General features: G+C 35.2%; 1 protein-coding gene across 1 annotated transcript in view; it reads left to right on the forward strand.

Annotated features, from left to right (window-relative positions):
* The window catches only part of LOC123550555 (inositol 1,4,5-trisphosphate receptor type 2-like), a 73,478-nt gene that overhangs the window by 23,127 nt on the left and 25,894 nt on the right, over positions 1-24,457 (forward strand). Inside the window, exons 25-48 of the mRNA XM_045338987.2 lie at positions 477-609; positions 1,080-1,179; positions 1,455-1,509; positions 2,714-2,820; positions 4,799-4,898; positions 6,431-6,538; positions 6,968-7,104; positions 7,298-7,365; positions 7,932-7,987; positions 8,973-9,134; positions 9,652-9,890; positions 12,962-13,046; positions 14,463-14,650; positions 15,258-15,371; positions 16,527-16,698; positions 18,555-18,659; positions 19,207-19,278; positions 20,290-20,419; positions 20,661-20,799; positions 21,413-21,571; positions 21,865-22,021; positions 22,425-22,522; positions 22,718-22,820; positions 24,005-24,055. Coding sequence (XP_045194922.2) covers positions 477-609; positions 1,080-1,179; positions 1,455-1,509; positions 2,714-2,820; positions 4,799-4,898; positions 6,431-6,538; positions 6,968-7,104; positions 7,298-7,365; positions 7,932-7,987; positions 8,973-9,134; positions 9,652-9,890; positions 12,962-13,046; positions 14,463-14,650; positions 15,258-15,371; positions 16,527-16,698; positions 18,555-18,659; positions 19,207-19,278; positions 20,290-20,419; positions 20,661-20,799; positions 21,413-21,571; positions 21,865-22,021; positions 22,425-22,522; positions 22,718-22,820; positions 24,005-24,055 — 2,838 coding nt within the window. The remainder of the gene's footprint in view (positions 1-476; positions 610-1,079; positions 1,180-1,454; positions 1,510-2,713; positions 2,821-4,798; positions 4,899-6,430; positions 6,539-6,967; positions 7,105-7,297; positions 7,366-7,931; positions 7,988-8,972; positions 9,135-9,651; positions 9,891-12,961; positions 13,047-14,462; positions 14,651-15,257; positions 15,372-16,526; positions 16,699-18,554; positions 18,660-19,206; positions 19,279-20,289; positions 20,420-20,660; positions 20,800-21,412; positions 21,572-21,864; positions 22,022-22,424; positions 22,523-22,717; positions 22,821-24,004; positions 24,056-24,457) is intronic.

Here is a 24,457-nt window from a genome sequence, read left to right on the forward strand (position 1 = left end):
AAAATCAACATAGTGGCAGTCTGGTCAGGATCCATGCTGTTCGCTTTCAAAGCATATTACAATTAGAGAAACGGTTAGTGAACAGCATGGATCCTGACCAGACTGCGCGGATGCTCAGGCTAGTCTGAATCCATGCTGGTCACAAAGCCACTATGTTGGTTTTCTCATGGCGCGGCTCATATATTCCTTAGTATTCAGTCTCAGTTTTCTGCGTATGGTGTTATATTTGTTCAATTGAAATATAAACTAGTTTTATGAAGGTGTTATATTACATGATTTCAAACGACGTACAATGCTTTTTTATATATTACTTAAGCGTGCTTTCATATTCAGTAAATGAAATCTTTACCTTAATATGTACATGCTGGTTAGTTTTAGTGTAAATTCAGTTATTTCTGCTGAATGTTATGCATCAGTAACTCTTATATAATGCAATAATAAAAGTCGTTTACCTAATCATGGTAATGTGTTTCGAGGTACTTCGGCTGCTCTATTTCCTGGTGAAATTTGGTTACTACATGGACTCCGAAGACGTTGATAATCTGCTCCCACCTCTTCTGAACCTTCTGGATGGCAGGCATGACTATCCTTTCCCTGCTAAAGACAAAGGTAAGTCTTGTAGAAGAGGCTGATTAAATAAATGAAGACAATAATGGTTTGTTTATGATATATTAACTGTTATATCAATTTTGGAACAAATATGCCAAACCCCTCCACGCTTGCAAAAAAACTAATATATATTATTTTTTCTCATGAAAACCAAACATACACGAGAAGTTAAAATCGTATTAAGTGTATACTTATATCATCGTGTCGTTTTTGCACTAACGTAACAAGTTATACCGACTTCTTGTGTTAAGTCAAGACATGTATACAGTGATTTTGGTGCTTACCTCCTGCGGTCTGTATGGTGGACGGAAACAACCGACGCAAAACAGTTATTCTGCATATTTTATACCTTGCTCTGCAAGAAGCCGACGTGAATGTCTCTATCTCTGGCAAGTCATTATCGTTTCAGCAGCAGATACATCAAAGATTTCTTTCTAAAATCATTTTCTGTTGTGTGTACATTTGTATAGGGTACACAAAAGAAGAAAAGAAGAAAGTGCATACGTATCAGCAGACAGACAGATTCGAGAAAACAAAGGAAACTGAAGCGATAAGTCGAGCGAAATTCCAGTAAGTTATCGAATCCTTTAAATACATTCAGATTTATTTTCGATTTAACCGGAATACGCGAACAGACACATTTAAGTACGCACTTTTCTAAGTCCTTCTTATACAAAGTGCTCATATGGAAAGAAACTAGAGATAAGTAAAATTTTCATTGAAGTGATGATGATTAAAGCTAATCTTATTTTTAATATTTTAGCCCCGCATTTAATTTAATACATAATACTTTTATGATTGTTTTTAATTTTAAGGATTTTTAAGGATTTTTCATCCTATTTCAGGGTTTTGGAAGTTCTCGATTTGCTCCTAACATACCAAAGGAACTTGAGACTTCAGGTTTGTTGACTGGTCAAGTGGTTAAGTCCGCTCACTTGGAAGCACCTGTCCTTTATCGTTGTGGGTTCGATACCTCGCTTTAGGGAGTTGAATCCCTTAATTTGATATCACACAAGGTCAGTGGTTCTACCTAGGTGCCCACCCGTGCCTGGCATATATTGCGGTGTTTATGGTCAATAATAAAGTTAAATTCAACTAAACAGTATTCGTAATTCATTTAAAGTCTATAGTTTTACATTATTTAAAAGCTCATTATTATCCAACAGAGGTTCAACGTGGTTCCGAAACGAACTTGTTAAGAGAATGGTAATAGCCGAACCTCAAAAGCCTGTGTCAAAGTACTTTAGACTTCATCAGCTGGTTGATAATAACACAGTGAATCTGATACAAGCTGCAGCACACTTGGGACTATTCGTCAACACCGCTCGAGGGAATCCATTACAACCTGCCACTCATTTGGGACCAATCATCAACACCGCTTGAGGGAATCCGTTACACTTTTACGCACATTTGGGACCAACCGTCAACATCGCCCATGGGAATCCATTACAATCTGCCGCACATTCGGGACCAACCGTCAACACGGGGCATCGGAATCCATTTCAATCTGCCGCACATTTCGGACCAATCGTCAACACCGCTTGAGGGAATCCGTTACAATCTGCCGCACATTTAGGACCAACCGTTAACACCGCTCAAACGAATCCATTACAGTATGCCGCACATCTAGAACACCTTATCAACACAGCTGACCAATAATTCCCTCGGGCTCGGTGTTATCGAGAGTATCACCATTCAGCTGATAAAGTCAATAGTACACAGAGATAGGCTTTCAGTTGTTTTCTGGTATATAATTGAAAAGTTTAAAGGCACCTGTTGATGGATCCAGTTAAACCTATTGTTTTACTTTGTTGCAGACTGAGATTAAAAAGATATATACGTGAACTTTATTGTGATTATTTCCCCATTGACACTGTAGTTTTCCCTTTTTCATGGTTGCGCATGATAGATCGAATACCCTTGAAAATATGAGAAAGTTGCGTAAATACAATATTAAACAATTGAAAATGAATCTTCTCTAAATATTGCAAGTGTTTGCTATAATAATTACCCTTATCCTTATAGTATACTATTATATCGCCGTTAAACGATGATATTTCTTTACATTTTTTTTTCTATAACTACTGTTCTTCTTTTAAACTAGAGTTTTGTTGGAAAATTCAAGATAGCTGAACAGCTTGAGGGTGAAGGCAAAACTTCAATTATGACACCTCTGCTTTATGATACATTCAACCCGCATGATCAGTCGAAGTGAGTATACAGCCTGAGAGCAAACCATTAATCATGACCTCTCCGCTGTTTCATATTCGAACCTGCATGACTAGTCTACTTGAGTATAATCTAGCATATCAAGCTGAGGGCACAAAATCAACCATGACAAATCTGCTGTGTAATACATTCGGACCCGTATGATCAGCCAAAGTGAGTATGGTTTAACATATCAAGCTGAGGGCAAAACATCAATCATGACACATCTGCTGCGTAATACATTCGGACTCGTATGATCAGTCAAAGTGAGTATAATTAAACATATCAAGCTGAGGTAAGCATCAATTAGACACATATTTCGGACCGTATAATCAGCAAAGTAGTTAATTCAACCATTTCAAGTCGAGGACAAAACATCAATCGTGAATCTTCTGTATGATAATTCAACCCTTAGGATCAATCAAGATAAGTATTATATATTATATCAAGCTGAGAGAGAAAAATACATCTTGACACCTCAGATTGATGAAAACTCAATAAAATCTAAAAAACATTTTTGGAAGCACAGAACGAAACTAAACACAATGAAAATATGATTCTGTTTGATCTAGACTGTTTTCGAAAAGTAACGAAAATCGCACCTCCTAGCACTGGCTTCTGCAGGATACATTGACTTATCTACATGATCTCAAAGGATCATCAAGTATGATATCGCCCACATAATATGTTACTTATCAGGCTAAGGACAAAGTATCTATCATGACATCAATACAGCTTAATAGATTCACCCTGCATGGTCAGCTGAAGTGAGTAAACAAAACTTGTAATGCTTAGAACAAAATAGCAATCGTGATCCTTTTACAATATGACCCGTTCAGTCCATGTGATCGGTAAGAGTGAGTATAGATCAACAACCATCCAGTCTTCACTCCTTGTAACAAACGTTCTAACCGCATGGTTAATCAATGAGAGTGAATATAGATAGTAAATATCCAGTCTTGACTCCTCCGTTTATCATCCAGCCAACCTTCATGGTCAATGACAGTGAGTACAAATTACTTAACAAGTCTTGAGCAGACATCCCGTCTTGACTCTTCTGTTGTACTATGCATTCAACTTTCATGATCAGTCAGTGTGAGTATAGATTACTTATCAAGCTATAAGCATACACCAGTTATACATATCTACTGTGTCATACTTTCAGCCCGCATAATCAATCAATGTGAGCATTCGGATAAACTGCAACTAATTTCCAGTTGTTCCTTTTAATGTCTGGTGCATTCATGCCTTTTATTTAGCCCTATTTATAACTAATTATTTTGATACTAGAATAAAATTTATACTGTAATGCTGTGGCGGTACCAGGCGGTGTGGCGGTGTGTAAGTGTAACTATTCATGGAGTTTTCAATGTTTGAAATATTACTACATTTCCGTATAAGATGAGACTTTTCAGTTTTCTTCTCCCAAAATGATTGAATTTGCGATTTCGACTATTTTTGTTCGTTTTGCGTTTAGTGTCTTTTGCATCAGTATTTCAATTATGTTATAGAGGCAATAAACCTAACCAGTGCTGGTGCTGGATCACAGACACTTGGGGGTCAGCAAACTCCCCCTCCAAATCCTCCCCTGCCAACCTTCAGCCAATAGTTTCTGAGCATTGATAGTGACTTAGTTTTTCTGAGCATTGATAATATATGAGAGTTTTCTAAATATGTTGAAATTGTAACAGGAGTTGTTGTATGATCGAGACACGTGCTCAGTTTGTCTTAAAAGGCGAACATGTATTGGCTAAAGGTTGGGAGGGGAGGGTGCTGACCCCCAAGTGTCTGTGTTCTGGATTTCATGGATTCCGTACCGCCATGTTATTCATTTCCAAACGTATAGTATTTTTATTGTTTGCCTTTATTTATGAGAAATGAAAGAGAATATTTCTGATCCGTTTATATCTACGTTATTTGTTGAAAACGCTGTAGTAAATTGACTACATTATGTGAAAGAAAAGTTTTGTACTATTTTCAGAAAAGCCATTGGCGTACAGAAGAAAGTGAATAAAGAACTGAACGACATGTTTAAGCTGTCGGCGTTGTTTGATCTCGAATTCCTCACAAAGGTTCTCATGGTATGTGTCATTTTCCTAATTTAACAACAAAAGTAAATATCACTCAAAGATGACAGTTCTACAGAATGTATATCAGTCGCGTCCTAGGTTGTCAGTTATACATTAATAAGGATATCAAGCACATTCTAAAATAACAGTTGACGCGCGAACAGGTGGGAAATATTATGACGGCTTCAGTTATGATAAATAATTGTGATTATTGTATTCCGATTAGCATTTAAGAATGAAAGTATTGTGGTTTATCGTTTAATTTACACGTTTCGTCGTTCAGAAGCTTGGGTATTTTACCAACTCCTGTGTGTGCGAATTCCTTGATTATTTGGTAAGTATAAACATTTCATAACGTATTCCTCCCACTTCCCACCCCTAACCCGTTCAAATTAGAGGGTATGTCATTATTTTGCTCATTGCATTGTCTGTTTGTGCGCTAGTCTGTTGGTAGACCGTTTGCTTTTCGATAAATAGCTAGAGGAAGCTTTAGCCTACTGTGTTCCCCATAGGACGGTTGCCTGTGACCAGTAGATGACCCCTAATAGTTTGGACATTAATACATCAAAGGTGGAGGTCACAATAACCTTGAGACTTTAAACGGTTTCCGCTCAGTAACTGAAGAATGTTTTGGTCGGCAGTCGTCAGTCAAACTTTATAGGAAGATTACTTTTGGTCAGGAGATAGCTTCTATTGTTTTATGGGTTAATAGGTTAAATGTAAATATTACAGTAACCTTGAGACTGGAAATGGTTTATACTTTATAAGTAAAGAACCATTTAGTCTGATGTCTTTAAAAGCCATAAGATACTTGCCTGTGGCCAGTAGATGACCTCTATTGCTTTATGAGTCAGGAGATCATAGAGCAAGGTTACACTGACCTCGAGACTAAAACAGTTTCTGAACTAAGTGCCTGATGCTTTATGACTATGATTTAGGTGAAAGATCAGAATTACATTAACTAAACAATTTAAGAATAATATCCGGATCTCTTTTGGCCTTACGACTGTAAACTTTCTAACAGGGTAAGTACATCAACAGTCAAATTCAAACTGAGCTTCAAGAAACCTGTTTCATATCAATAGGTATGCAGACTTTATAGAATGATGTCGAAAGATGAGCCCTATCGTTTTTTTGAGGTCATTAAATCAAAGGTCAATTTCACGGCGTACGAAAGTACAAACCCAGTTGCCTCTGAAAGACCCCATGGTATAGGGGCATATACGTTTTATAAACAACGCTCGTTTAATTAAACATAAGGGATGTGCTGTTCACTACAAACCTACAACATATAGTGAGGTTTAAATGTGCGTCATTGCTTGGAATATACGTTGTAAGTAGAAAACTGTTATATTGCGTGTACACTTTCCATAAGAGTCATTTTAGTAAAATTGATATACCGATAGTATTCTTTGATGCACATATATTTAACAACACATTTTTATTTTGTTATTATAGAATAATTATAGTTTTTTCAAAGTGTTACTATTAAATATTTTGACAAACATATACTTGAAACCTACTATCACAGCCATATGTTTCAGGACTTGTCGATGTACAAGGACAACAAAATGGTTTTAAAGTCAATGACCATCATGAATAAACTGTACTCCACAAAGTGTTGCATGTTCAATATCGGGAGTCAAGCTCAGGTAATTTCTGAATGTATCTTAGTTAAGACATACTAAATTTTAAGATTATAATGATTGTGTATTTTTGTAATTTTGAATCTATGATAGGATTTAACATTTCAAGGGGCATTTATACCTTCTTTTGTTCTGTACAACGTTGTCCAAATGCTACAATTTTGGTCGTATAGTGTTGGTGGTCCCGGTATATCTTTTCACATTTTGTCGCTTTCCGGCCAGACCTGTTGCAAGTCTTATTTGGCTTTTATCATGGTAACTCTTTACTGATTTAAGAGATTTAAGACTGCAGATCCGTTTGTGAAATGTATAAAAACAAATCTATAAAAGCACATCTGACAGTTAAAGCGGCGAAAACAGATGTTTTGATGGTTAAATCTATTGAAATCGACCTTTTTGACGAATTTGTGCAAAAACTTGCAAGTTTCTTTTTAGATCTTGCTAACACAAGATTCAGCACGTGTGCATAGGGAGGTACTGAAGAACATGCCCGTATTGAGAAGACTTTCAAATGCCAAGCTAGATGATTTGCAGATAAAAATGATGGGGAATATCCTCGATGATCTTGCAGAGTAAGCTCTTAATTTTTACACTTACATGTAGTTATTTTAAATTGAAATAAAGCTATATAGGGTCTGCTATTTGTAACATTCTTTCTCAAAATCGAAAAATCTTGATAAAATTAAGTTGAGAAAAAAGCCACCTTATATCTCTACATTTAGTTTATAGATAACGTTTGCCATATGCAATTTTATTGTTTTACAGGTTTTGCCATCTTCCAATGACACCGGATGAGCCACACCCCATGAATCAGAATATTTTGATAAGCAACGGTAATTATCAAGTTTAATTATTGAAATACCAAAAGTAAAATAACTTAGTATAAATAAAATGTGTTCTGTTTCTTTAGAGACTTTTTGTGTAAAAGAAACCGTGTCATTTCAATCGAATATTTTAACACATATACAAGATGTATAATTTCTGTGCTCATCATTTGGTCATATAATATACGCTAACAGAACTCAGCAAAACGAATCACACATATTCATGAAATATAATTTCTGTATCACATCATTTTGTCAGATTTTATGCTTCTAGAGCTGAAGAAAATCATGATGTATGATATGTGTCAGATATACTGTCAGGATAACCTTCGCACGTTGATATTAGATGTAAAACACGTAAACGTGTATATACTATAACTGAATATCTGTCCAAACTATGAAAAAATAGTACCATTTTTTATCTCATGAAACTTGATAATAAAATTGGCAATATGATGCGTACTTTTGCATACTTTATTTTGCATATACTCTAACTGGTAAGATAAAGTATTATGTCGTTAATATATAAACGGATAATCCATCAGTCAATATCATATAATTGTTTTCCGTTTAAGGGGTTCTTGATGTGCTGTTTACCATACTGGAGCAAGATATTGATCCAAAGTTGATGGTAAGTAGAAGTCTTGGTACAATTCGTAGGTAAGTATAGCGTACATGAAGTGTTAGGATTTTTAAAGTAAACTTTTTGTCCTGTCTTTAACTTTTGCTTGCACGGATACAAATAACATTGCAATATATTTTTTCTTAACTTGACAATTTTCTTGCACGAACAAGACCCAGATCCCAATATTAAAAGTCAAGGTCACACTAAGAGGTCAAATATTTCATATCATTTTTCTTCTCCAGTCTTTACATTTAGTATACATAGATTGCTAACGAAGAAGAAGAAGTATACATAGATAAATACTTGAATAATTAGCACTCATATTCACCATAAGTAAACACACTGCGGCGAGCAAATTAAAAACCCCTGGCTGAAAGGGCAAGGTCACACTTAAAAGTCAAATTTGAAAGACTGGTCTATAACCTGGTATTTATTGATAATTATTTAAATATCCTGGCACATATATTTACTGTTAACAAGGCGATATGTCACGTGAGCTCAAAGGTCAAGGTCATACTTAGAGTTCAAATATGTTACATAGTTTTTTCTTGTAAAGTTTTTAAGACTTGGATGCATGGATTGATATTCAAATGACGTAGGGAAACATTCATTTTATACAGACAATGTGTGGCATGGGAGACTCGGGTCCCCAATAGAAGGCCGTGCTCATACTTAGTAGTCAAAAACACTAAGTCAATTTTCTTGTCTGGTCACTTACTTCTTTTTACACTGATAAATATTCTAATCGCTTGACATTAACATTGACAAAAAGGCGGCATGTGCTTTACAAGACTTCAATCCCATACATAAAAGTCAATGTCATCTTTAGGGTTTAGTCCTAACATTCATTTGTCAAATTATTAATGCCATTACCAGCAGAAAACATACTTTTGTGTCTAATATTGAATATGTGTCCTATGAACGTACTTCAAGTTTTACCTCATTTTGCTCCAAGTGTCGACAATGAAAAGCATTAAATTTGTTTTCCCAGAGTGTGTATGGAGGAATGGCTGATATATTCAAGAAATCGTTTTACCTGCTAAAGCTGTTAGCGAGGGAAAATTTCAGTGTACAATATAAGATCATGGAGCGCCTAGACATCATGCTGGATGTGAAAGTAGTAGAATCGGATCTTGCTATAGCCCTCAAAGAGGTATAACATTTAATATATAGAAACCTGTTATTTTTTCTCTGTTCGTTTCGTGAGGTTGCAAAATCACTTTAGAGCAAAAAAAGCTCGCAACTTTCAATTTGATTATGGAGGAATGAATGTACACATCAGGGGATACTGTTGAAAGCAATGGTTGATGCATGATAAGAGCAACTGACCATGCACAAGCCAATCTGATACCTTTGTAATTACCAAGTGTACAAAATCTACAGCGGTTAGGGACGAGTAATTTAAAGACAACAATCTTAACTACAAAATTAGCTAAAGCATTATATACAGCTGTTCTCAGTTTGATCGTATAGACAACATCGTTTTAGAATAGCTTATGTCTTTACATAAATTAAACTACAATTTGAACTGCTCGACAAAGCCCGCACTTGTTACGTAATTATTATATTTATAACGTCCTATCCTGTCTCCTTGTTCACTTCGAAAACAATATGTTCATGTACATTTCAGGCCAGTTTTACTGATATTGTACTGGCTCTTTTTTATTTAGGTTTTCAATGGGAACCAATTCACATGTTTGAAGATCTCACAAAAGCAGATTCAGAAGGTTGTTACGCGAATCGCTGAACTTCAAGAGAAAGCACCGGAATTTCTCGATCTACTTGGAATGGTCGTCAAAGTCACTGGACTAAACTTGACTCTAAAACGAAACCAAGCTTACGTCATGAAATACATTATGCAGAGCTACCGAAGGGTGGCTTTTGTTTTAGATATGTCAAGAGAAGAAAGGTAGGACCGTATTATATGTAAGCATACATAAATCTGATTTTATAGTAAATAAACAATTCAAATTTTATATCGAAAAATGAAGTCTTTTATTCACCTTTTTTTAAAACTACAGTTTGACAAATTATTGTCATATACCATATGGATAAACGATACAATTGCAGGCAAAACATGTATGATGGATAATTTTTGTTGCACAATACTTTTCTAAAACAGTTATAACTTTCCTTTCTACTCAATCTTCTATGTAGTCTTTTGTAATATTAAAACAATTGCAATTATGTAAATAAATATTGTTTAGGTCAAATGTAAACTAAATGTTTTCAGTAATGTACCGCACATAAACGTGATGCTTCGAAGTTACATAATATCATAGGGAAACACACATTTATCTCAATCTCATTCTTTGTTTATTTCAACATTGGACAAACTGTAAAAAAAGAATTTACGAAATGCATCAGAATATTGCAGTTCGACCAAACGTACTTCTTTTTACAAAACTTATATTTCATACAACATTTCTTAACTGTTACGTATTTCATAGAAGGCACTCGTATATCGGTTGTAAATACCAAGTGAAATAGGGAACTAGAGTGCCAAAATCTATAACATTCTATGGTATTTTTTATTACTGTTGTATATTTCAAGCAGTTACTATAAGATGTTTTTAGCTCACCTGTCACATAGTGACAAGGTGAGCTTTTGTGATCGCGCAGCGTCCGTCGTCCGTCGTCCGTCCGTACGTGCGTGCGTGCGTAAACCTTTGCTTGTGACCACTCAAGTGGTCACATTTTTCATGGGATCTTTATGAAAGTTGGTCAGAATGTTCATCTTGATGATATAGGTCAAGTTTGAAACTGGGTCACGTGCGATCGAAAACTAGATCAGTAGGTCTAAAAATAGAAAAACATTATGACCTCCCTAGAGGCCATATTGTTCATGGATCTTCATGAAAATTGGTCAGAATGTTCATCTTGATGATATCTAGGTCAAGTTTTAAACTGGGTTATATGCGATCAAAAATTAGGTCAGCAGGTCTAAAAATAGAAAATCCTTGTGACCTCCCCAGAGGCCATATTTTTCAATGGATCTTCATGAAAATTGGTCAGAATGTTTACCTTGATGATATCTAGGTCAAGTTTGAAACTGGGTCACGTGCGGTTAAAAACTAGGTCAGTATGTCTAAAAATAGAAAATCCTTGTGACCTCTCTAGAGGCCAACTTTTTCAATGGATCTTCATGAAAATTGTTGAGAATATTCATCTTGATGATATCTAGGTTAAGTTTGAAACTGGGTTACGTGCAGTTAAAAACTAGGTCTGTAGGTCTAAAAATAGAAAATCCTTGTGACCTCTCTAGAGGCCGTATTTTTCATGGGATCTGTATGAAAATTGGTCAAAATGTTTATCCTGATGATATCTAGGTCAGGTTTGAAACTGGGTCAAGTGCGGTCTAAAACTAGGCCATTAGGACAAATAATAGAAAAACCTTGTGACCTCTCTAGAGGCCATACTTTTCATGAGATCTTCATGAAAATTGGTGAGAATATTCACCTTGATAATATCTAGGTTAAATTCGAAACTGCATTAGGTGCGATCAAAAACTAGGTCAGTAGGTCTAAAAATAGAAAAAACTTTTGACCTCCCTAGAGGCCATATTTTTGAATGGATCTTCATAAAAATTGGTCAGAATGTTCAACTTGATGATATCTAGGTAATTTTCAAAACTGGATTACATGCGTTCCAAAACTAGATCAGTAGGTCTAAAAATAGAAAATCCTTATGATCTCTCTAGAGGCCATTTTTTTCAATGGATCTTCAGGAAAATTGGTGAGAATGTTCACCTTGATGATATCTAAGTCAAATATGAAACTGGGTCATGTGCAGTCAAAAACTAGGTCAGTAGGTCTAAAAATAAAGAAACAATGTGACCTCTCTGGAGGCAATATTTTTCATGGGATCAGTATGAAAGTTGGTCAAAATGTTCGTCTTGATGATATCTAGGTCAAGTTTGAAACTGGGTCACGTGCGTTCCAAAACTAGGTAGGTAGTTTAAAAATAGAAAAACCTTGTGACCTCTCTAGAGGCCATACTTTTCATGAGATCTTCATGAAAATTGGTGAGAATGTTCATCTTGATGATATCTAGGTCAAGTTCGAAACTGGGTCACGTGCCTTCAAAAACTAGGTCATTAGGTCAAGTAATAGAAAAACCTTTTGACCTCTCTAGAGGCCATATTTTTCAATGGATCTTCATGTAAATTGATCAGAATTTTTATCTTGATGATATCTAGTTCAAGTTCAAATCTGTTTCACATGAGCTCAAAAACTAGGTCACTATGTCAAACAATAGAAAAAATGACGTTATACTCAGTTCAAAACTGGGTCATGTGGGGACAGACGAGCGATTCAGGACCATCATGGTCCTCTTGTTTCATAAGGTCCATGAGGCCTTTATATAAAAAAAAAGATTACGAAAGAAACATATTGTCTCAAACATAGGACAGGAAACAATGATAGAAGTCGTGACAAAGTTTCAACTGATTTCTCATATATTGAGAACTCCAAATTAGACGCTTTTAAAAGAATGAATACTTTTTTTATATGATATTTTAGATAAATCATTTATTTTGATTTTAAAACTTCTCATTACTACTAAGTGCTCTCAATCATTGACTACACATTGTATGATGTTTGTATTTATAAGTCTTTTGTTGTAAAAGCAATAAGTAAAACTCGGTCTAAAATGTGTCAAAAACTTCTGCAACGTTTGCATATGTACAGAATCTTCGAAACGCACATGAGTATTTCATACTTTCTGTGTTAAGACCACATATTTTTTTTAAATTTGCTGCATTTGATAAAATATATATTCATGGCTACATATATTGTATAATTCATATCTGAATGGCTGATGCGTTACGGAAACGCTGAAAGTCTGCAATATCTTTCAAAGATTCTTTTTGTTTTATATTAACTCTTAAATGAAATAAAACCTTTCAGTGAAATTGAGTGACTTATACGCATTATTCTATGAAACCATGGTAAATATTTGCTCCATTGTTTTCGATTTCAGAGTAAGTATATTGACTGACCCGAGTGAGATAGCGAAACTGAGGTACTATATAAGTTTGTTGGACTTGCTTGCAGCATGTGCAGAGGTACAAACATTTTTTTTAAATATATAGCAATAGATCTGTTTTTAGCTCGACTATTCATAGAATAGTAGAGCTAATGGACTCGCCCATGCGTCGGCGTCCGCGTCCGCGTCGGCGTCTGCGTCGGCGTCGGCGTCGGCGTCCCGATTTGGTTAAGTTTTTGTATGTAAGCTGGTATCTCAGCAACCACTTGTGGGAATGGATTGAAACTTCATACACTTATTCACTGTGATAAACTGACTTATACTGCACAGGTTCCATAACTCTATTATGCTGTTTTACAAAAGTATGCCCCTTTTTTTGACTTAGAAGGTTTTGGTTAAGGTTTTGTATGTAAGCTGGTATCTGGGAATGAATTGAAACTTCACACACTTATTTACTGTGATAAACTGACTTACACTGCACAGGTTCCATAACTCTATTTTGCTTTTTTACAAAATTATGCCCCTTTTTTGACTTAGAATTTTTTGGTTAAGGTTTTGTATGAAAGCTGGTATCTCAGTACTCACTAATTGGAATGGATTGAAACTTCACACACTTGTTCACTGTCATGGTCTGACATGCACAAAGCAGGTCCCATAACTTTATTTTGCTTTTTTACAAAATTATGCCCCTTTTTCAACATAGAAATTTTTGGTTAAGTTTTTGTATGTAAGCTGGTATCTCAGTAACCACTAATGGGAAAGGATTGAAACTTCACACATTTGTTCACTGTCATGATGTGACATGCATTGCCAAGGGTCAATAACTCAACTTTGCATTTTACAAAATTATGCCCCTTTTTAAACTTAGGAGTTTTGGGTTAAATTCTTATATGTAAGCTGGTATCTCAGTACCCACTAATGGGAATGGATTGAAACTTCACACACTTGTCCACTGTCATGAGCTGATAAGCACTATGCAGGTTCTATAACCCTATTTTTTTTTAAATTATGCCCCTTTTTGGACTTTCGTTTTCATTCAGTCGACAAGGCTGTTGAATAGTCGAGCGTTGCTGTCCTCCTACAACTCTTGTTATTTGATACTGTTTAAATCAATGTGATATATTTTTTATCAACGGCCAGTTGGAAGGATGAACTAAAGTTGGCTAGCTAGTTTTTACTTGCATGAGTTTGTTGGTACGAGATATGATCCAGTAGATTGTGGCTACTACAATAAAACGAATGAATAAAGCATCAGAACTTACATGATTGGTATATTCTTAATAGAATTTATTTGAAAAATAATTTGTTATGGGCCTGCTTATATGGACACATGCTTTTCCAAAAAAAAAATGCTCTGAGTCAGCGGGAATATACCAGTATTTTTCCACTGGTAGTTACTAAATAAATCTACGAAAAAGGGCTCATTACATTCTTCAAAAATGCAGCCAGTTTTATGCATGATTGTAGGTTGTTATACACCTTTGACTTATTTCAGGGAGAAAATATGTTCATCGAATCTCTGTGCCAGACTATACTGCCGATCGATGACTTGCTGATGGTACTGAACAGTGACAAGGTAGATAATGTATTCAAAAAGCCGTTTCTGAAATGTCTACATCACGTGTACATGAAGACTGGTGACACTAAAATGGATACAGGTGCCAGTGAATTGTCACATTTTGAGTAAGTATTTTGCTGATTTTAAATTGATTCATAAGTTATATTCTATGCATTCCTACAAATGCTATTATCATGATGATCCCCTCCAAAACGCGGATGAATATAAGTTATTTTTTCTCCGCGTGCCGGTTTATCCTCCTGTCTATCCGTCCGTCCTTCCTTGGCTATATCTGGTATACAGTCAGTTAATATTTATATTTGCGAGTGTGTGTAATTACTAACATCTGCTTTCCGACAAATATATTAAAAACCTATCATGGTAAGGGTTAATGGCCCTGATTAGATTAAAATTATATTTTTTCTAATATCTTTTTATAGCATATACGTTTTAGTTTATGTTACATATTAATGTTATAATAATCAAAAGAATCTACCTAAAGCACCAAACTGGCAGTTACTGTCCTTTCAGTAATTCTAAACTACGTGTTGTCATAATCCATTAATTTTTGTGACCTCCTTTTCGCTTAGAATACTAATTATTTTTAATCTGCATGTATCTATAGGTTGATCGAGGCAAGTTTTAAGTGCTACTTTTAAAATTTTTGTGAAGACATTTCTGTTATCGAGACCTACCCAAGCAGTACTGACATTTTTTTAAATTATTTTGCAGAGGAATATGGCATTACATATCCATCGTTTCGCTGGAGATGAATAAGCTCACAGATAGCATTAAAGCGGATCCGGATAAAATGGCAATTAATATCAACTGTGCTCCAGAAAAGAGGTGCACACACTTAAGGCTTTGTTTAACATTTTCTTTTTGTTATTTAATGGTTATCTTAGCAAATGAAAAAGCAATATCATATCATAAAATATCTATCGTATTTTGAGGTAATTAATATTTTCACAAGAAGTGGCAAGAAGTGGCAACTCTTATATTTGAACAGGTTACAAACAAATATATATGTTCAATGATCTGTATATTATTGCATCACGTAAAAAAGATAATTATAAATTCACTAAATTTTTCCAATGATAAAATATCTTCTTTATTTCTATCTTGCAAAACACCAACTTTACGTTACATCGACGAAATTTAAAACGTTCACGTGTTAGCGTCTGACATTCAAACCATACAACCTCGGCGTGGCCAGTATTATTTCGGTAACACTCCCATACCGAAATATTTGGGTGGTGTCGATAAAAGCTGCTTAATTTTGAGAAGAATAAAACTCAGTACTAATTTTTTTGAAATTGTTGTTCATGAATTTGTACTTGACATCATCATGTAATACATGTGACATGTAATTGTAATAAATGCACGTAGTTAATTTTGTATGAGCTTCACGTGTACTGATGACAACGGTCACATCTGTAGTTTCGCAACGGAGACACCACCATACGGATTAGATTTAATGAAGAACAATAACAAATGAATATCAAAATATTTTGAATGAAGTAATCAGCATTAATATACGGATTTGGTGATTTTTAAAATAGTCCTTGACTTAGAAGGGTATAAAGAGGAATTTGAGTCAGTCATATATAAACAACACAGTGAGGATGTTATTGATACTGAAATTTTATTCACTTTTATCTTGTAACACTTTGAATCAGTCAGTTGAATGCTCAATAGGTACATGTACCTTTATTCTGCAACAAATACTGCTTGCATATCAACGAATCTTTTATAAGCGTCTAACAGCGCTGACGATGAAAAGTCTGTATGCAATCCACTGACACTTGATGAAATACCATCCATTGAGTGCGATGCGCAGAGTGTTATTAAAATTATTACCCGGGGATTATTCGAAATCACGGATCGGCGTGAGAGACATTAAAAGTAGTACATTTTGAGAGATAGGGACCTTGCATTAGGTGTTTAACATGAGGTATAATAATCAAAAATATATCACATATTTGTATTGCTTTTATTCAGTGGCCAAGCCGCAGCTCCCGACTTTGAGTCAAGTTCGTACGGGACAATGTTGTACTTCCTAGAAGGGGTGTTGCCGTTTCTGTCCTCGTTTTACGAGTACTTCTACTATCCCGAAAAACACTCCCATCCAAATGAGCTGGACGAGACGGATCATATCGCAAAGGCTGTCGTGGTAAGTTACTTGTTTGCGGTAAGCGCCGTTTTTCAACAGTATTTCAGTTATATAACGGTTGACAGTTATATAACCTACCCAGTGTTCCTGGATTCTGTACTAGTATTAACTTGTTCTCCGCAAGTATCTGCAAATTTCCCAGCATGAATCAGAGGTGGAGGACGAATGAGTTTAGACACAATGTTAATCTCAACTGTCAAAGAGAACTAATGCCTCGCCCGGGGTTCGAACACACGACCCAGTAATCGGTAAATCTACGCTCTCCCTGTTTAGTTAATCGAGCGGGCGGCTAGCATCTTAAATTTTACAATGATATTGTAGCAAATGCCATATCGTATTCATTTAACCTGCAAAATTTGTTTTTTTAACTCTTTTTTTTTAACATTTTAAAACAGCTGATTTTTGATATCTGTTTACTTTCCATTGGATTACTATTTTGGTCATAAAATTGGTAGAAATATTTTATAGACAATAAATAGATGACCTGTCTGACCTGTCAGAAACGCTATAACGAATATAATGATAATACGTTGCGAATTTTCTGTCCGTCCAGACTTTCCTTGAAACAAAATCTCTTCTGAAACCATTTGGTGGTAGTTGATGAAACTTGGCCTGGATGTTCCTTGGGTGGTCCCCTTCCAAACTTTTTCAAAGAACTGAATTCCACACAGAACTCTGGTTGCCATGGCAACCGAAAGGAAAAAATTAAATAAAATCTTCTTACCCAAAACCGCAAGGTGTAGAGCCTGGATATTTGGCATGTGACCTAATGATCGTCTATGAAGATTGTTCAAATTAGGCCCCTGGGATGAAAAGAGGCCCAGGGGGACCACAGTTTTACATAGACTTATATAGGATTTTTAAAAAAAAATCTTCTTGTCTGAAACCACAAGACCTAGGCCTTTGATATTTGGTATGTAGCATTGCCTAATGATCCTCTACCAATATTGGGGGGGCCTCCGAGGCCGAGTGGTTAGAGTCGTTGACTTCAAACCATTTGCCCCTCATCGATGTGGGTTCGAAACCTCATTTGGGGCGTAGAATTTTTCACGTGAGGAAGCTATCCAGCTGGCTTACGGAAGGTCGGTGGTTCTACCCAGGTGCCCGCTCGTGATGAAACTGTGCACGGAGGGGCACCTGGGTCTTCCTCCACCATTAAAAGCTGGAAAGTCGCCATATGACCTAAAATTTTGTCGTTGCGACGTTAAACCCAACAAAATAAAATAAATAAAATCTACCAATATTGTTCAAATTATGCCCCTGAGGTTAAAAGCGGCCCAAATCAGGGTGTCCCAAGTTTTACATAGACTTATATAGGAAGAAAACATAAAAATCTTCTTGCATGAAACTGCAAGGCCTAGGCATTTGATATTTGGTATGTTGCATTGCCTAGTGCTTCTCTAACAAGATTGTTCAAATTATGCCCCTGGGGTGAAATGAGGCCCGCCCCGGGGATCACTCGTATATGAGTTACCGGTATATAGGAAAAATACTTAAACAATTATCTGATAATATTTCATAAACTGTTTAATTATTATTACCTGATGACCCCAAGTAATTAGGGGTCACTTGACTGTGAACTTGATCTACTGACCTACTTTCTAGTTTTCTAAGATACAGCCTTGAAATTTGGATGACATATACAGTTTCGCACACCGACCTTAACACTGATTTTCAGTGACCGTAGTGTGACCTACTGACCTACTTTCTTAATATTTTAGCATCCGTTTGACATTTGAAACATGTTACCCATTTACTCAGATGAGCGATCCATGGTCATTATGACCCTCTTGTTCGTGTTAAGTTGACGGAATAACTGTTTTGCAAAACTAGTAGCACAACTTTTATAATTGTAGCTTTTTGGGGAGATTCTTGGACCACTCATCCACAAACCGCTTCACATGAAAAACATCAGCACAGCTATTACTGTTCTCGTGCCCATATCAAACATGCCAAATTCCGTGAGTATATTCAATTTTACATCTTATATAGGGATTTGGCATACTAGTTAAAACAGAGGTATTTTAGATTATATATTTTTATTTGAAATATGAGAAAATATTATATTTTCTGGTCTCCTTTGTTTAAAAAAAACTTGAAGTTTGCAAGAAAAACAAAACAAATAAAAGACCATACAATGCTAAGTTTATAAATTGATTTCGACTCTCAAACCGAGTCTGCTATTATTTTGCTTAGTTGCATTGAATCTATTTACAGACTTTATTATTTATTAGCTTTCACCAAGGATGTGTTACAAGTAATACAGAAAAGCTTATACACATGTGCTGTATAGTGTCAAAATTAAAGTAGATAAGTGTTTAAATTTGGATGTTGTTTGTAATATCCGGAAATCCATTCCCTTCATTCTCAAGTAAAAACTTTGCCTACCACTAATTCATTCAGTGTCACTCGCATTTTTTAAAATTCTTCCCTTTAAGGTATTATTGCTGCAAAACATTAGCGATTCAGTGAGAAGAGTAGCATTTGTATAATTTTTATATGTTTTAGAACATAGAGTCCATTTTGGGAAGATGGGCCGGTGGCATAGCAGCGGAAGATACATCTAGTGCTATCAGAAAGGTATTTCACATTTACTTCTTTTCGAACTGTAAAAATGAGAACAGCGATCTCATTGTTTTAATGACATTTTTAAGTTGTCCAGTTGAGCAAGGGGGCGTGAATGGTGTTGCACATTTCATTTCCTCTCACGAACAGACTCAGTCAAACCAAGACACTATTATTCTGGTGCTTTCAAAAGATTATTAAACAGATTTTTAAGTCTCACAACAGCAGTCTTTAAAGTGCCGTATGATGCCCGTACAAAGTCTTCCGTATTCAATGTAGTTATATCTTTTGGTACTTTGGGGCTATAATAGAGTAAAGTTTAAGAAGTTGTTAAAGAGAGTGAAGGCTATCATCTCATATACAAATTAAAAAAGGGGTCTCCTGGTGGTAAAGGTCGCTCACCTCAAATTACTTGTGCCTATTCTAGCCCCATATGGGGCTAGACTTCTTCATGTGATGAAACCATCCAGCTGGCTTACGGAAGGTTGGTGGTTCTACCCAGGTGTCCGTCCGTTGTCGAATAATGCACGGAGTAGCATCTGGGGGTTTCCTTCACCATCAAATTTAGAAAGTCAACATATGACCTATAATTGTGCCGGTGCCAACAAAAAACATCAGTCAAACAGAGTCTGTTTATTTATTACTGGTTACATTCTATGCTTCCAAAGAATCGTTTCTATTGATTTTATTAGCTCAATCTTTAATGTGTTTTGGATTCAAATGGTTTTGAAATGTTCAATTCTTTTTCTTTTCAAGTATTTTCACTGGTATTTATCTTGTTTTGATAATTAATCAGTTATCAAGATATATGTATGATTTATTGTAATTGAAAATAAAATGCATGCATATATATATACAATTGTTATGATAAAATTGATAGAGCGTCAGTTCAAGTAGGTAATTATGTCACAATTGCAAGTTTGATGTGCTAACCGCCGAGGACGTTTTCGCTCGAGAAGCCAGACCAGCGACACGCACGGTGTTTTCGTAGTAAAGAATAATGATTTATGTGACATTACATTTCAGGGTAACATCGAATACTATTCAGATGAAGTGGAGATAAACGCCAAGTTCCGATCATTTACTAAGAATTGTTCTATAGTGTTTGCCGGCCACAATACTGTAGCAGCTCAACTAGGATATAAATCACAGCGAGGTAAAATTAAGCCATGTAAAACATTATGCATCATCTCATTGCTATTCCTGGTAATACTTTTAAGTTATTTTCATAACAAGCAGTTTATAGTATATCTCAGTATTATGACTGTATTTTTGCGTATGTTCATACAGTATTTGATTAAACTAGGCCAATAATAGTTACACAGTATACGTGTAAATTCAAAATACCACATTTCGGGCTGGCATTTGGTAACATATCCACCTATATTTTCATTCAGAGTACACCGTGTTGGGAGGTGATGAGGAACTACCCCTTGGAGAGGAGTTTCAGAGTTTAGTTAAATGCTTTGTTAACCACAATGAGAAGAAAACTGCAAAGAAGTATGAGTGGTCGGCAAAACTTATAGAACAACTCAAGTACGTAGCTTTGTAGACCATTAAAATTTGAAACGTTGATATGAAAAATGTTTACACAGCAATTAAAAAAGTCCTAACAGTTAAAAGAAAATTTTAGCTATTTTAAATAATTCTGAAAAAGACGCGCCCTTCAAAAATACCAGAACCGAAGTAATTTTGAAGACTGCACTGTGCACTGTTGTAATCTTGTTGTAGCTCCTCAAACAAGTACGGCACAGGAAAAGGAAGAAAGATCGGAGCAACATGTATTGATAATTAGTATATTTGTATTAGAACATACGTAGACTAATATTTGATTTGGTAGTGATTAGCTTGCTTAGTCTCATGATCAAATGTCTGAAAGGGATATTGGAAGCGAATAATACAACAGGAGTTACCCTAAAAGCAAAATAATTCTCTTTATATCTTTGGAGTGCTTGTGCAATTAGGCCTTTTGAAACGAATTGGGTATTCAAAACAGAATTGAATCAAAAATAACGGGGAAATTTAACAATAAATGTTTATCTGAGTTTTGATAATGACCCTTAATTTATAATAATAATGTATTACATACAAAACTTCAAACGTATTAAAAAGAAAGAATGATGTGTAATTATAAATGCATGTATTTCAGAATATCTTCGGGTTTTACGCGACTCACAGAAAGTGCACGTCAGGAGATGGACGAATTGAACATCAAATGCTTGCAGATATTAAGGGCTATGGTACACAATGAGGAGCGCAGACTGCCTGAAGATTGGCCGACCAGAACGGCAGAACCCAAAATAGCGAAGTAAATAATAATTTTGGATACAATGCTAATGATTTTGATCATCACACAATCTGATCAGTTCATATCGATTTTCTGTACTTGCAGACAACAACTGTGAAAGAAATATAAGTTTAATTACTGAACTTCATTCCTGTCAAGACTGATTATCCACTGTTCGTAAATAATCAAAAACAGACAATAATTGTTTTAAAGGGTCTAAGTCAAGATTTTTGTCAATCGTCTTTCTTTCGTATTCAGTATCTCCTGCGATATACATAAGATTCTTTCAGCAACTATTTCATGTTATATTTCAGAACTCTACGAGCTATTGGTAATATCCAGAAATTCTATGACTCTAAGGATGCAATGATGAAAATTTTGCCACACCTGGCAACAAGAAACGAGCAAGTTGCCAAGGAAACACTTGGCTTCCTATGTGCTTTGTTGTTAAATGCTAACCGTACTGTTCAGGTTTGAATCCTGTTAAATCATTATCTGCAATGACTGATATGGGATCAGAATTTCATTTATATTTGGCTTGATAGGATGATATGTATATTACACATTCTATGTTAATAAGACAAAACTTTCCGTCATTACCTATTCTTACGAGCAGAATCGATAAAACCGGCTTTGCTATTTTTTGCTTGGTTATGTCCAGTTCTTCCAAAAGATCTTCATACAGACTGTATTAAAGTACTGACTGACGAAATTGTTCTAATCTGTATTATACCACTTCAAATTTTGCGTTAAAAATTGCCTTTTTTGTATGATTTTGCTAACAAAAATATTGCAAACTATATCTGGATAAAAGCCAGATGGTCAAACATTCGAAGCAAAAAGTTTATCATACGTATTGCTGAAACTGTTACAGGAATCGATGATGAATTATTTCCTGTCGACCAAAGAAGAAGTGTTCTTCATGGCAATACGGGATAGAATGGCATGTTCTACAAATACAATCAAGGAAAAGTGAGAAATTTTCTTTACCTCCTAAAAGTATCAAATTTCGCAAATGCATAAATCATATTTCATGTATTTATGAATGTGTTGATATTTTGTTAATTGAAATAAGTACTGAGACATGAAATATTTTCGAAATTTACAAATATATCTACTTCATCAGGAATGTAGTAAGTATCCACTAAAAAATTTATTTTCTTCAAGGCGATCTTTGCAAGCTCAGATGGATGTACAGAAGAAGAAAAGCTCTACTAAACATGTTTCGTCAAAAAGTGGTAAAGCATCGGTATCAGTACGAGCACTACAGGTACGTGTTTAAATTAAGTATCGGTGAGCATATAGTCGCCACTTTGTCGGTCCGTCCGTCCTGCAATTCTTGTCTGGGGTATTTCACAGCAACCACCAGTTGGAATTTAGCGGAACTTCAAAGGAAGCTTCACTATTTAGAGGAGATGCGCATATTATTTTCATATTTTGGTCGGTTGATGTTTCACTGAGGTATTGCCCTTTCATTATTTAATATGAAAGTACCGTTTTTTGTCCGGAATATTTTTTAGTATTCAACGTTAGTACCATTTCTAGTCCGGAGTATTCCTCAGCAACAACTAGCTGGAATTCAGTAAACTTCACAGGAAGCTTCAGTCCCTAGAGGAGATGCGCATATTTTCCTCATTATTGGTAGGTTTGTTTTACTGGGTTTATTGCCCTCTGCTTATCCACATTAGTATATCAATGATTTTCATATTTTTTCCTTTAAATATGTAATAATCATATTTCGGGGAGCTTCCATCGGTTTAACCGATATTTTCGTTTTAATCATTCCTATCTTAATCAGTCTTTTTAATGATTTATGTTTCAATCTTTTTATATTACGGTGTCTGTGTTGTCATTTTGTCTTTTGATAGTTTCTGTGGTATGCAGGCTCAAATCCCTTTTCTAAATTCCAGTTTGTTTAGTTCTGCCCATTGTTTACTCGTTTAGGGCAAGCCCATTATTTTAACTGGGGACTAAATTGTCTTTGGTACTTGCAACATGTGTAAATGTTGAGTTCTGCTCAACCCGGGGCTAGAGGGCGTGGACAATAGCATGCATTTTCACTACCGTCTGTGAACAGGTTTAATCAAACCGAGTCTGCAACATTTTCATTTTCATTGTGTTGAGCGACCTTTGGAGTTCCTACTTTTTCTATTTTGTTTAAAAATTATTTATATCTTAATTAATTTTTAATGATTTTTACTATGTTGCACATGATACATAAACCGGTTTTTAAAATATAGTATAAAGTATTAAATAAAACGGGAAAGTTTTTTTTAATTATTTCATGTATTGGTAACTGCATTATTTGAATTTGGGTTTTATTGTTGGACGTTTTGCTTTGTTTTCTTTTTAAAGATGTATATAAATATGCACAGCTGAATAAATGTTTAACTATCAGTTGAACAGATTCATGTCGTTTCAAATAAATGATTATGATATTGTTTTATATTCCAGCAAATTCAAGCATATGAAACTGCGCTTAGACTTCAAAGATTGAATGGATGGGTTTGTATTTACCTGATTGCTTTTAAGTATGGATATCCGTGGCTTTTGTACAATGCCGGATTACTATAAAACTGACTTACAGTTGACTTTACACATGCTGAATCATAATCATAATCATAAATGTAAACTTCTATTAGGTTGATTTTGAATGCGTTGCAAATGTGGAAAAAGATATGTTATTACATCCAGCCAATTTTGAAACATCACAAAAGGTGATATCATTGATAGTTTGTGCCCTAACTAAAGTATTATTTGAATTTAAGGTTTATATTATTTACCGATAACCTTTTGACATTACATTTCTGAAATACTATACATTACAGTAAAAGTTCAAATAAATCTTACATCAACTTAAAGATATAGACCGAGGAAAAGGAATAGAAAGTTGTTGACTTGTAAGAT

This window comes from Mercenaria mercenaria, chromosome 6 (assembly GCF_021730395.1).
Source record: "Mercenaria mercenaria strain notata chromosome 6, MADL_Memer_1, whole genome shotgun sequence".
Classification (NCBI taxonomy): Eukaryota; Metazoa; Mollusca; class Bivalvia; order Venerida; family Veneridae; genus Mercenaria; species Mercenaria mercenaria.